General features: G+C 40.0%; 1 protein-coding gene across 1 annotated transcript in view; it reads left to right on the top strand.

Moving 5' to 3' along the window:
- Tiam1 (TIAM Rac1 associated GEF 1) overlaps window positions 1–14,921 on the top strand; it is a 131,281-nt gene that overhangs the window by 49,617 nt on the left and 66,743 nt on the right. The window contains exons 8-10 of the mRNA XM_026393553.2: window positions 1,302–1,376; window positions 4,054–4,224; window positions 10,233–10,337. Of these exons, the coding sequence (XP_026249338.1) occupies window positions 1,302–1,376; window positions 4,054–4,224; window positions 10,233–10,337 (351 nt within the window). The remainder of the gene's footprint in view (window positions 1–1,301; window positions 1,377–4,053; window positions 4,225–10,232; window positions 10,338–14,921) is intronic.

The raw sequence follows: 14,921 nt of genomic DNA, 5'->3' as shown, positions 1-14,921 counted from the left end.
ATAGCTGATGTGGCCAGCCAGCAGTGGAGAGGGAGCCTGTAGGAGACCAGATGAGCAGAAGATGAAGACTATGAGCCTGAAGGATTTTCAGTTTGCTCGGTGGTCTTGGAGGAGAGAGTACATTGAGTTTGCTCCCATGGGCTTTGCTCTTATATGAATCTAAAAAATAAACTGGAAAGTCAGTGGCTTATCAGAACAGTCACACAAGATTTTGATAGTTCTCTGTAAGCCAGCAAGAGCAGGATATGAACAGTCAGCGTTTCACCCATCCTTTTGGGAAACTTGGGTGTCGTTTGGCCTCCATCCTGTGTCATCACAGATGATTCACTCGGACCTGCTATACATATGGGTCAGGAACTCCCAGTCGGACTTGTGTTTGATCAAAGTTCTTAGTTCATGTGGTTCTGCTTTTTTGGCCCCAGGTTGTTGGAGCTCATTGCTCTCGAAATATGGGATTGGATTTAAATAAATTCGAGAGAATGTTCTCAGTTTTTTTTTTTCCCCAAAATCAAAAGGACAATGTAATGTCTTATAAATAATTCTTGTGATTTTTTTTCCCTTAAAGTAAGAGTTTTTAAAAACTTCCTGCTTAGCCATGAACATTCTAATAGAAATTTACTCGTGATTCAGTACTTTGAAAGAGAAAAAATGTACATGTTTCTGTAGTCTACCTTTGCATTGGAAGAAAAGCTTATTCTTAATCATGTCCCAAATTATCCTGATGATACTTGCTTATTTTAGAGCCAATATATAAAATTCCTTGTGTCCATGTGTTGGGGTATTGACTACCTAGTGGTATTGGTACCCTATTATGGTTTTCATGGTATCTTTAAGTTAGCAGGAATTATTAAATTTCAAAGAATAGGCAGTTCTCTATTTAAAAAAAAAATTTCTGCCATGTTGCAGTAACAAACTATAAATATCTTCTCAGGTCTTACTTCAGAAAGTAATAAAAGTAAACATTATTCTTTGTAAATACCTGATCAGGTATATAAGGCAGAATTCATTTATTGTGAATGAATCTAGTTATTTTCCTTTGCAAGTTTATTTTCTTCAGATTTAGAGATAAATTATCCAGATCTAAAAGCAATTTATTTTTGTTTTGTTTGTGTTTGAATGTTAAAGGTGTGGGAACATGGCTTTCACAATCTGGTACCATAAATGTGTTACTTGCTTTGGGATTTGGTGTAGGAGTATCTGAAAAATTACTGTAATGTTCTTTCATAACCTTGTCCATTGTCCATGCTTCATTCGCCCCATTGCCCGAGTTTCTTCTGAAGATGATACTTTTGTATGTGCAGGTGTTTGGAGAGGGAACTGAAGCTGTAAAGAAATCTTTAGAGGGAATATTTGATGACATTGTTCCAGATGGCAAGGTAAAAATAAACACGTGTTCCTTTTCTAAAAGTACCATGAGTACATCAACATGTGCACGATGCATGGTTTCTCGGGCTACTAAAATTAAGTAGACTCAATATGAAAAACTGAAATAATCAGTTTTTTTGAAAAGTTATATAACAGGCCAACGAGCGATGGAAAAATCATTTCATGTTTAAAACTTGTCGATAAGAACATTCTCCTGCTGACATAACATTTTCCAGACTTATCATTTGATGTGAAAGTTTCCGACTAGAATATGAGAGGAAATTTGAGTTCTGAGTTAGCTGAATATTTTATGTCATTGCTAATTCCTTTTTATGTACAACTTCTATTCCCAGGAGGTAAGTTCTTATTGCCCTCACTCTGCCCACACATGCTATTTTGCTTCCATTAATTCCAAAGAAATGTTCTGATAGTATGTTCTTTTTAAAAAATGCATCTGCCTCCCAAGTCAAGTATTCAATTAAAGATTCACAGACTTGGTTTAACCTTGCACTTTTAAACGGCTCTGATTGAAAGTCCATAAAGGCATTGATTTTTTTCCTCGCCTTGGCCACATTTTTCCACCTCTAAATAAATGGACATCTCTAGTTTTCCAGACCCTAGCAGTCATACCAATGGCCTCTTTGGGGGTTTTGGTGTTGAGGACATTACCTTGGTATGATTCTCTGGTTCTCTGACTTCGGATGATGGAATTCAGCTCTGGGTTGCCAAGCAGTGTCAGCAGTGGCACGGCCCCATATTCTAGAAGGAGCCAAGCCTCAGAAACCAGAGTGCGGTGGAGAGTTCTGGCTCTGGGCGGGAAAGAGAGTAAAGTGACAGCAGGTGGCTTTTCTTTCTTTTGTCCTCAAGCAGTTTGTGGATTATGACATACTGGAAATACAGCTAGGCCCGGTGTGGTGGTGCACACCTGTAATCCCAGTAGCTCGGAGGCTGAGGCAGGAGGATCACAGGTTCAAAGCCAGCTTCAGCAATTGAGCGAGGCTGTAAGCAACCTAGTGAGACTCTTGTCTCTAAATAATATATGAAAATGGCTAGGGATGTGGCTCAGTGGCTAAGCACTGTTGGGTTCAATTTCTGCTACCAAAAAAAAAAAAAATTCCAATCAGGGTCCTGTCATTGAGCATCGGTATTTGTTGTGCCTCTCTGTAACACAAGCATGGTTTCTGATATTTAGTTGGTCAGCTCTGATTGGCCCACTCATCTAACACATTATTACATATTTTTAAGGATGGTACATCCTCTCCCACACAGAGAAGGTGGAAACCAAAGGTTTTTTTCTTTGAATTTCTGTTTAGCTTTCTGGGTTTTCCAACTTTCCAGGACACCTCTTTATTTATCCCACTTCGTGGATAGCATGCCTCATTCTCAAAGAGCAGTTTAGCTGCAAAACTTGGGCTAATCCAGTGCTAAGGGGCACTTTTTTTTTGATGTGGCACGTGGGAGCAGCATTGGAAGATTCCAATTATAGTTAATGGGATGGAGTCAAGTTGATTGCTTTTTGACAGCTCTTTCCCTGGGGTCCAACTTATCTGTGAAAGCAACAGTGTTCAAAGACAGAAATTATCTTCTGCAACTGGGCTTAGTTTGGTGGCCTTTACTGAAACATTTCCCCCATTCTTGGATCCTTTTTATGTATGGAAATCATTATGTTACCGCCTCTCAGCCTGTATTTGGAAATTTGTTCCTTCTTGTAATTTTCTGATATGGTCTTGTTCTTGGTAATTTGTAGACATGTATTTACCCACCAGTGGCCTGGTTATAAACAATAATGAAGGCATGCTACTTGGCATATAAACTGTTGATATCATGTTTACATTGCTGAAATCTAACATAATTCTTTCCTTCATTATTTCACTGGGTTCCTAACATTTCATCAACCTCTGGAGCATTTTCTAATTCAGCTTTTTAGTGTGAAGTTTAATGTAGCCATTGAATGATACTTTGCTCCAGACACTCCAGCGCTTGGTGATCCTCCCCAATCCTCAGGCTTAACTGGGTAGTGGGCAGAGTGGTGGGGTGGAGCCATAGGGGGCAGAGCCTTAGGGGCAAAGCCATAGGAGCAGAGCCACAGGGGGCTGAGTGGTGGGGGGCAGAGCCATCTCAGTGGCCTTTAGGAGGTTGCTATGAGGCCCCTCCTCTAATCTTAGAAGTTCATCTCAAAAGTAAAGCTCTCCCTTTCCCAGAATTGTCCAAGGATTATGCAGAAACAACATTACCTATCATTATGTAATGCTGGAACATTATCTTTATGAACAAGTTCCCTTGAGGCATCATCGTTGCTTTGAAGTATAAATTTCACATGGCACATATTCTTAATTGAAGTTCTTGGCCCAAAACTTAAAATGTTTTTGTGGAAGAAATAATAGCAATAAAGCTGAGCTGATTAGGTGGCCTGTTTCTTGCTTTCTTCCAAATTTCAGTACTTATTCATGTCGTGCTTGACTTTGAATGCCTGGGGCCAAGTTCAAAGTCAGAAATCTTCCTGCCCTGCTCCAGACAATGCTCCTTTCTCAATAGTTTCTCTCTCACCAAGGGTTCCCCTGCCTCCCACCACCTCTTCTGCCCTGGGCTGACTTCCTGGAACTAGATAATCCCTGTGTGCAAAATCTGGGGCCTTGGGATGTGAGAGACTGACAGCTGCAGCTCTGCTGACCTGACTTCTTATTACAGAGGGAGAAAGAAGTGGTCTTACCTAGTGTCCACCAGCACAATCCTGACTGCGACATTTGGGTCCACGAATATTTCAGTCCTTCCTGGTTCTGTCTGCCCAATAATCAGCCAGCTCTGACCGTTGTCCGGCCAGGTGACACTGCACGGGACACCCTGGAGCTCATCTGCAAGGTATGGAGCTACTTTAGATTGTTTCCCTGAGAAAAGCAGAATGAAGCGAAGGATTCTTCTAAGGTACATATGGAAACTTGGTCGTATAGAAGGAGGCAGCACTTAAAACCCATTTCCATTTCTTTTCAGAGCTGCCTTTTGCCTGCTTTTAGGATGATATGCATAATAATCTTGGAGGAACTTCCCCTTTGGGAGGAAAGGAACTCTTCTAACTTCTTTCAAAATGTGTGTGTTTTTTGCAATATCACATCCTTACATTTTAGAAAATCTAAGAACAAGACAGCACATCACTGTGCTATTCAGGACCTTATTTACAAAATTCAAAAATAACCACAGTAAACATTTCAATGTTCTTCCATTTTTTTTCCTACACATACACATATTTAGTAAGGTCATATTATGGATACTGTTTTGTGCATGCCCTTTAATCAGCAATTGATACATCATAGGCATCTTGAAAGAAGGGAAACACTAAAGGGAGTGTAAGTTTGACCTCTGTGCTGGGAAATTCTTAATGTGAAAACAGAATTAGCCTGTTGTGGGTTTGTTGGTCTGTTTTTGTTTTGATTGAACTCAATTCCTCACCTTTCACCTTAAGCTATAGAAATATCTTGATCTTTTTCAAGGTGAACCTAGTTTCATTTTTCCCCCCCTGGAGCACAACCAGATGAATACCCTTGAGTGAGGGCATTATGTGCCTGTTTTTATTTTTACCAAAGCAACAGCTTGGAGATGGTTTTATTGAGTAGTCACATCAAGTCTGAGAAAGAGCAGTTACTTGCCCATTTTACAGGTGGAGAAAGGGAGTCTCAGAGAGCCTCCTTACCTTGCCTGAGCTCATGTCACTCTCAGATGCAAGGGAGAGACTGAGCCTAGTGGGTGCTCCAAACCTGGGAGTTTCCCAGCGTGCTAGTGGGCAGTCACAAAAACTCTTAAGAACCGGGGTCAGTCTTCAGCAAGGAAAGTCCATAAGACTCAGAAGAATACAGAATATATTCTCAGGGGAGTGGATTAGTATTTACTGGCACTAAAAAAGGGAGAGCAGAAAACACTTCTATCATTCTATTCTCAAAGAAGTTGAGTGGATGATACTTCTTCATTCGATCCTCAATTTGTAGATATTGAATAACTTTCACTCACAAAGGACCTTTGTAGTTCTATGATCAATTTATGTGTTTTTAAAGAAACAAATTAAGAGAGCCCTTTTAAGGAGAAAATATGGCTCTTCCTACGAGTGGGGGAAATGTAACAGCCCAGTGCAAATCAGCCTTTCAAGTGGTCTTGTGTGGAGGGCAAGTGGAACAGACACTGGTTTCAGGACAAGCTAAAATCAGCCCCCATGTAGATGTTAAAAATAAATTTTGTCACCTTACACATACTTTGATTGCTTCATGTAAGTGAGTTCTAACTTTTAAAGATAATGACATCTGTTCGTAATTGTTCATTTTAATTTTTTAGCAAAATTGGCTTATTGAGGATTTCTGCATTCTTTTATTTATAGAAGCACAGTTCTTTAACTAGCTCTTAATATTCTGCAGAGCTGTGGGAGTTATTCTCAGATCTGTAGCTGAAGGTGTTAGAAGCAGGACTCTGGACTTTTTTGTAGAAGCCAAAGCCTGGGAGGTGTTTGCAGGGCATAGCATGGACTTGCAGTGACCTGTGCTTGTCCTCTTTAGACTCCACCAGGAATCAAAGATTAAGCCATGCTTTTCTGGCAACCATTGATTGCTTGGAAACTGATCAGTGAGAAGAGCAATGAATGATTGGCCCAATTTTAGATACTTTTCAAGCTTTACCTTTGGTAAAAACTGAGACAATGAAAGATGGACATTTTAACTGCCAGTTTGTCTTCCTCTATAAGATATTTATTTCTGCCACATGAATGTTTCTGATGGCATCATTAAGGTACAAGTCCCTTTCTCCAACAATAAAAGGTTGTCCTGCTAATATTCCCTGAGTCTTCATTTCTTTTCCCCAAACATACAAACAAAAATAAAGAACATGCTGTGGGACAAGTGTACATGTCAAGCATTTAAAAATGCAAAACTTTTACAGTACGCTTTAAGAAACTGAGGCTCCCTGGAAAATCATCTATGGAGGATAAATTATATCGTGTGCTTAGAGCCAGGTGTCTTCTAAAGCTTGCCTCTTTTTTGGAAAACACTTTATTGTAATTAGTGGAACCGATTTGATTCTTAAGAGGGAAAGAGATAATGGGGGAACAGTGCCACATGTTATTAATGATCTGATCTAATGGTGAGTGGGGTTCTTTTGTTGTTTTGTTTTTGAAGGAGGGATTGAAAGCAAAGATGCTTATAAGAATGCATGTCTTTATTTCATTATTGTCATGCTCAATGTTGGCAATGGATGCTTCCTCTAATATTTAATAATCAATCTCTTTCTTCTGTCTCTTGCATTCAGCTCATTCTCTTTCCTATTCTCTCTGATCCACATCATTTCCCATCAGTTTGCCATCTGCCATCTGATCACCAGTCAAGTTCTGGTATAGTAAATGTTTCAAGATCTACATTTCATGTTATAGATGCTACTTGAATGATTGTTATTAAATATAACAGGTAACCATGTGGGCCTAGAAGTGGATTTATTTGGATTATTGCAATTATAAAGATAATTGCAAAAAATTCTCTCATTCATATTCACTGATATTATTCATGTGTGACATGGTGTCTGTTTTATTTCTTGCTTTCACTATGTTGGTCTATGGCTCTGGATATCCTAAAAATGATTGGCATTTAAAAAATAAAAGGTCGCTTGAAAGACAAAGGAAAATATCTTTGGAAATTCTGCAGTAGCACCTTGCCTATTCTGTGTGTGCATGGATTTCTGTGTTCAGTAACTGCATGTTTATATGTTTCCCACACCAGTTTCACTGAAACGAAGAGAAGTGGAAGAGCAAAACATGATGGGTTAGAAGATCCATAACAATACATTCTTACTTATTTTAATGGCTAGCACTGTTTACAGAACCATCTACATTGTGTTTTGCTATTTCATCCTTTGAATTAGTTGTAGTAAGATACTGATTTTAAAAAATTATTCCAACTAAACTAAAATTGCTCTGCAGTACTATTTATTTTATGGTATAATTTGCAGCTGCCTTGCCTGAAAAATGAATCCAGTGCTCTCTAAGTAACTCAAGAAAATGTACATTGGGAAACAAATTTGTACTATTTAAATTATTTCCAAACTGAATTTCTCTTGTTAGGATATTTTTTTCTTGAATGTTTAATAAGCCTAAAGCAGGTCACATATTTGAATCACAATCCTAAAATATTCATTCACATTTGGAATTCTTTTTTCACAAAGATGTGTTGTGAACATGGTTGGTTATTTGACTGCCTTGATATTGAGGAGCACAATATCCTTCTGGAGATTTCTGATGATCTGATTTAATTAGTTCATTAGGATTCGTTCTTTATTTTAAACCAGCCGTGACTACAAGGGTTCAAAATTCAGAAACTTTTATCAAAGTGGGAAGATGCACTGGAATATTAATCCAGCATCCTGTTTTTAGAGTAACCTTTTTCAGGCCAAATGAAGGGTTCTTAGGCTTCAAGTAAAGCCATTATATTGGATAGTGGGGTGGGGGTGGGGGGTGGGGGTGTAGCAAGAATCACCCTTATTACCATCGCTCTATTTATTGTGCTTTTGCTGTCTGTGCTGTATTATGCAGCTTATGTGAGCTAACACACCAGCATTTAACCTTCTCTGTATCAGTGTAGAGGTGCTGCGGGCATGCTAGCATTTGGGGAGGTGATGAGGATCTGTACTCTGCACTGGGGCCACCTGAAGCCCTCTGGACTCTGATAGTGGTTCGACTCTCCCTCACACGAGGTTCCAGATACCAGGGTCTTATTAGGAGAGGCTGCTCTTTGGGCCCGAAGGTGGCCTGTGTACGTGGCAGCCTCATGAGAAGTGTCCACAGAATCCTTAATTACTGCTATCAATTACATTTCCCAGTGGATGTGTCCCTGTTCCTAAGACCCCATGAAACTTCACTTGCTTTCCTTCCATCTCGGCCTGGAATAGACTGTGACCTAGACCTTTAGTGTCTCATTGATGATTTCATTGAAGACCTGGGCAGATGGGAAGCATATGCCACTCCTCTGTCTTATGGGAAAAAAACATTTTTTTGTTGTTGTTGTTTATCACCCTAAATAGTATGATTTCTTTTTGCTGTTTATGTGTCTTGGTATCTCTCCCACAAGCAGTAGGCAGCGCTCTTCAAACTTCTCTGTTTTATATTCCCTGGGTTTATCCATCCCCTCCTATTGCCTTTGGCATCAACAGTCCTGGGTCTGTCTGACAATAGCATCCGGTATCAAATACAGATTGCAACAGGATGCAAGCCAGGTGACCAAAAATGGGCCGCTGAATGGCACTTGTGTTCAGCTCAGTGGGCTTCAAACTCTCATGATACCTAGGAATGGGATACAGAATGGGGGTTCTCAGGAATCACCAATAGAAAGAGTCTTTATCATCCTTCTGAGTGTACAGGGGCAGCTGATTTCCACTTTCCAGAAGTGTGCTTTAGGAATAATACAGGGTACCTGTCTTACATGTGCGTTTATATTTACAAAGCTAAACCACCACTCCTTTTCTGCTCACCCCTTCTCCCAGCCATGCACGCTGCAGAGAACTGCATTTTTTCGTATTAATTTCTGTATTCTCAGTACTTCACACCATGTCTGGCACACTTATAAGATCTGATTAAGTGAATGTGATTAAAATAAGTGTTGGAATGCTGTTTATCCAGCCTTGAAATACATATTTTTGTGTGTATCTATATCTCGATATACATAGGTATACATATATATACACACACACATATATATGCATAGACATATTTTTACACATTTGGAAGAGGGATTGTAGGGCAAGTGGGAAGCCTGTAGAACCAGTTAAAATTAGTTTAAAATTAAAATTAGTTTCATTTATTTTGAATAATTCTCATCTGTAGAGCTTTAAGTATAAGTGATTTTTATTTATTTGATGAAAAATCTCAAGATTCCTATAAAGTCAGAGAATAACGTGATGAGTCACAGTGATAAGTCACAGTCTGGATTGTTTTAGAAGCAAATCCCAAACATCCCATCCTTCATCTCTCAGTACTTTAGGATGTATCTTTAAAAGATATGACACTTAAAAACATTGTTCCATGTAAACATGTTCTCTATGGCAATGTATTTTCACACTGCCAAGTAAAATTTTGAAGAGCGTTTTCTTTTTCCTCTGTTATCTTCTTAACTGTGTCTTGGGAATTATTTATACAACCATGTTATCATTGTTTCTTTTTTTATAAAAATTAATTCAAGGATGACTTTTTAGATAGAGAAAATCCATTGACCCATCCTGGACCAAAAGAGAAACCCTGGAATTTCAGTCCTTAACTGTGGGAGGATACTTTTCCTCCATCAAGTAATTTGGTGTGCTTCCAGAGTGGGACGCGTGCCTATTGCACTGACCCAGAGGGAGTCTCACGGGGAATAGTGCATCCGACTGAATCCAAATGCCTATATTCACACTGACATACTTGCAAACGAATGGTTAATAACTGTCCACCTCCTTCTACCTGGTTAAAAAACCAACTTTGCCTGGGCCCAGATTTTTTTCTTTCATGATACGTATTTCTTTCTTCTCACTCTTCTTTAATCACCCATGTACATATGAAACTATGTCTGGGGGCCTCTTTGGTAATTTTTGCTGAAAACCAGTGATAAACAGCGCAGTGAATCAAATAGAAGTGACGATGTGACTCGCTTGGTTCCATGAAATCCTGTGATGCTTATGGAATTTTACTAATGAGTTCAAGGAACAGTAATGTTCATTCTGAGTTTGGAATGCAAACCTTACAAGAAATATAGAAATGTCGCCCTCTCTGCAGTAACAAATCTCTTTTGTTCTTGGGAGGCATGATCACATGTTGGCGGGCACCTAGTCATTCCTATTTCCTACTGAACAGACGCTTTCTTCTCTTTTTGTCCCAGACACATCAACTGGATCATTCTGCTCATTACCTGCGTCTGAAATTTCTAATAGAAAACAAAATGCAGTTCTACATCCCGCAGCCCGAGGAGGACATTTATGAGCTGGTAATGTTTATGACTGTTGTCCAAGCACATTCTGTAGGAGATTATTTTCAAATTATCTGTGCACTTGTGTTAATTGTAACTGGTGGAGAGGAACAGAGTTGTAGAATAAATGAGCTTCATCGGGAGCTCTGAAGTTGGTGGCAGTGGCCTTACGTAGCACGGAGTTTCCAGAGTGGAAATGCTACCTCTGCTTGTCTGAGGTGCATTGCTGTGCCATCGTGAGACACTGAAATCCAGAGCCACCTCTGGGAATTTTAACCCCTATTACCAAGTCTCCTGGCAGCATTGATGGTCTTCTATTTTCAGTTGTAACTCTGAAATCAACTGGCTGTTGTCAGAACAAACTCTCTAACTCCAGTTTTCTGTGACTTCCACATGCATAGCAAAACCAAAAGGGTCAAATCTTGTGGGTGAATAAACCTGCCATCTCATTGTGTGTCCCAACCTGATGGAACTCTATTCAGACAGATTCCTGGGGACAGTTGTGTGTTTTCACGGGACATGAATTCTGAACCAGACCTCCTGGCTTCCTACATCAGTCCTATTGCATACTGACATTTGGACTTGGCAAAGTCATGAGATGACCGTACTTCATGTCTGGGGTTTAACAAAGATTAGAGAGAATGACTCACATAGTAGATGCTAATGGTTGTGATTCTAATAAACTGGTGACAAGTTCCTTTTTCTAGCTGGGTGGTGCATTTTTTTAGTTCCAGTAAAGAATGATTTGGGGAGCAAGGAACCTCCCTTTTGGAGATCTTTCTGCTTGGTGTGTACTCAGTCATGCCTCTGGGGGCCCACTGCTGCCTGCTGTGCATGTGTGAATGATAGATACTAGGAGGACTTCAACTTCACCAGAGACTAGAACTGAAAAGATAAACCCAATGTTCTCTTTTTGGAAAGGGGAAGAAGCATAATTTAAAGATTTAGTGATGTTTTAAGGCAACTTTATTGGAGTATACTTTACATGTAATGAAACTCTCACGGGTTTTCAGAACACAATTTGATGAGTTTTGACAAATGTATACAGTCATGTCTCCACACCTCAATCATAATTGGGAACATTTCTGTCATCCTAAAAGGTTACCTGGGGTCACTTTAAGTGTTTTTAAGGATACATAAAAGAAGGATGTGCTTTTGTAACAATCTTGTCATGTTATGCAATAGAAGAGGATCAAAATGAGTCCATTTTTAGCCATCACTTAATAAGTGTTGATACAAGAAGCTGCATTCAACAGAAAGTAGCTGATCTATTCTTTTTCTGATGTGAAGACAAGCCCAGTATTTGTGCTTTATGAATAGAGAAAGGAAAGTCTGTTTTCTTCCTTAAAAAAGGGAAACATCAGCTGGGCATGGTGGCATGCACCTGTAGTTCCAATGACTGGAAATTAAGGCAGGAGGATCGCTTGAGCCAAGGAGTTTGAGGGCAGCCTGGGAAACATAGCAAGACACTGCCTCAACCTTGCCCTCCACTCCCAGATAAACCCCCAAAAGGGAAATGCCTTGCTGATAACCTTGGAATAGCTGATAGGGTGAACACTTTGTATCCTGGAGGTTAGAGAATTGTTTCCATCCTAAATTACAGAGATTATACCTTGCTAATTACCATGACCTATACACACAAAGAGCTGGTATGAGACATTATTTTGAAATTATTGATTTATTTTATTTTTACATCTTGGCTATTGTATGGTATTATTCAACATAGAAGACTAAGGTGTGCCAGGTTTAGTCTGTTTGGATCTACAATTGCTCTGTACATGTTATAATTAAAAAAAAATAAAAATCTGAAGTCAGGCGTGGTGATGCATGCCTGTAATCCCAGCAGCTCAGGAGTCAGGCAGGAGGATTGGAGTTCAAAGTCACCCTCAGCAACTGAGCAAGGTCCTAAGCAACTCAGCAAGAACCTGTCTCTAAATAAAAATATAAAAGGGGCTGAGGATATGACCCAGAGGTTAAGTGCCCCTGAGTTCAACCCTAGTATCCCCCCCAAAAAAAAATACACACACACACACACACACACACACACACACACACAAAGGAGAGAGAGAGAGAGACCATGGTTTTCTCTTGCCCTGTTTCAGGGGACCTCCAGCCCAGAGACCCTAAGAAAGCAAATACCATAATATTGCTTGCTATCTTGCTCCATTTTTTCCTAAGGTTCTTAACCTTTTTGTGCTTTGGATAGCTTTGGCTGCCTGGTAAAGCCTCTACATCCTTCTCAGAATAATGCTTCCTTTGCACATGGCTTAGTTATAGTAAAGTAGTTACCAAAATATTTTTTTAATTAAGATCATATATGTGCTCACTAAATGACAAGGCCTGGTGATAGGTCTAGTAGTAGCTGTTCTGCAGTAGTGATGACCTTTGTAATACCTTGAGATATTAGTAACAACTGGAATGTGGTTTGAAAATAACTGATTTCTATTCATGACAAAGTCACGGGCACTGGTGATGTATGGCTCTTGGTTGCCTGTGTGCATTTATGATTGAAGGAGATGCTCACTTTCATTGCCATGTGCAATGGAAGCATTATTCTGAGAAGGGATCTAGAGGCTTCACCAGGCACTTTCAACTAAAGGCTTGTAAGTATAAAAGACACCCCCCACCACCACCAAACATCCAGGTTCACAGACCATGTGAATTCTATCCTTGGGTCCTGGGTCCTGAATTCCTGCTCTAGGCCATTAATGCTGGGTATAATAGCATCCGGAGGCAGGGTCTTCTGAACACATGGCAGTCTAGACAGCTTCTGAGAGTTTCCAGATACTCACGTTATCATCCCAATTCTGAACAGGCATCAGTCCATGCACTGTTCATTGTTCCCCCAGCCCACCCTGTTCTGATGTCGGTGTCCTGGGGGAACATGCAGGCGTTTGAAGCCATTCCCTTAGAAACAACTCATTCATATATGAGCCCTCTAAATATTTCATTCTATGCCATTGTTCCTGTCAACCATCATTAGTAGTAAGATCAATAATTATTAGCAAAAGTGGGTACTAGGTCTGAAAGACTATTTTGAAGGGTCTAGTATTTTTATTTTGGTGGTCAGGAGAGTCTCCTGTTTATGAATAACCAGGAATAGCTATCTATTTATCTGCATTGCTGCTTGTGTTAAGTGACCCCGTTTGGCTACTTTTTCATGATTAGTTGATCGTCAGGTTCAGCCCAGGGAATAATCATGAACCTAGTTGCACAAGCACAGGCTTGTCAAAAACCAACACTAAATGGGTTTTTTCTTCAAGTGACAAGTGGGAATAAAGAGCTTGCAGAAATACTAATCAATTTATTTATTCATTTAGATAGCAAATATTTATTTAGATTTGTGTGCCTGGCACAATCCTACCTATTTTAGACACTGTGGATATACAGACACCACTACCACCACCACCACCCCACCCCCTGCAAAAAAAAAAAGAAAAAGAAAAAGAAAAAGGAAAAATCCTGGCTTCTGCTAGGACCTCTATCCAGTTTTCAGAGATGGTGACATAAAAACAAGTCAATAAAGTTAGAGCAAATGGATGTAGAGAGATGGTGCACCTGCAAGCTTAGATGTGAGGAAATTGAGGACCTGAGTCTTAGCGGAGTTTTATACAAAAGTGTCTTTGAGGGGGCAGAGAAGGCAGGGGAGGAGGTAGCTTACCTGGTCTGTGAGGAGGATGAGTGGGGAGGATAAGTAAGGCGGGATGCTGAGGGGGAAGGGGGCAGGGAGCAAGACAGGCCATGCAGGGCCTAAGTGAGAAGGGAGCCTCAGGAGAGAAGGGAGATTATAGATGGCTTCCATACCCACAGGTTCAGCATCTGTGGAGTACACCAACTGCTGGTTGCAGATATTAACAACCCAAAAATTTAATTGTCGTTGGTCTGTACTATGTAGTTAGGCATGTGCTGGTCCCACCTGCGTCAAACCAGGTACAGAATTGTTTTTGTCCTTATTCCCTGTGCAATATATTGTAGCAACTGTTTGCATAGCATTCACATTGTATTGGATATTATAAGCAAGTGATTTAAAGTATATCGGAGGTTGTCCATTGGTTAGATGCAAATACTATGCCACTTTACATAGTGATTTGAGTGTCCCTTATGTAGGGAAAGTTCCGAAAGCAGTCTCCTGTGTTACTCAGAGATGACTGTATGAAATTCTGTTGCAGTGGGCTCCTGTGGCTGCCTTGTGGGCCATAAGGTGTAAGACCCTGAGCAGGCAGACTGATAGGAGCCCAGGGAGCCAAAGTTGAGACAAGAGGTGATGGTGGCTTGGTCTGGGGCACCCCAAGGAGACATAGGAAGAATGATTGACTTTGTAAGAACTCAGTTGCCTGCAGAGACTTGCCTCAAACCTGGTGATCTTTTGATCTACTTTTTTTAAAAACAGGGAAATGTTCAACATCATTGTTTTAATCAAGAAAAGGAAATTATTAAAGGTATTTATGAATAAAATGACTGAATTTCAAATGTTTCTAGCTCCAGGTGTTGTAGTTGAAAATACATTTTCAAGCACAACCCCTTCTTGAAATATATTTTATTAGAGCTTTTTACTAAACCTGGCTTTAGTCCAACCAGCCTAAGAAGGACTGTGGTCCAGGG

Source organism: Urocitellus parryii, chromosome 2 (genome assembly GCF_045843805.1).
Source record: "Urocitellus parryii isolate mUroPar1 chromosome 2, mUroPar1.hap1, whole genome shotgun sequence".
NCBI lineage: Eukaryota > Metazoa > Chordata > Mammalia > Rodentia > Sciuridae > Urocitellus > Urocitellus parryii.
This window is presented reverse-complemented; position numbering and strand designations above follow the sequence as displayed.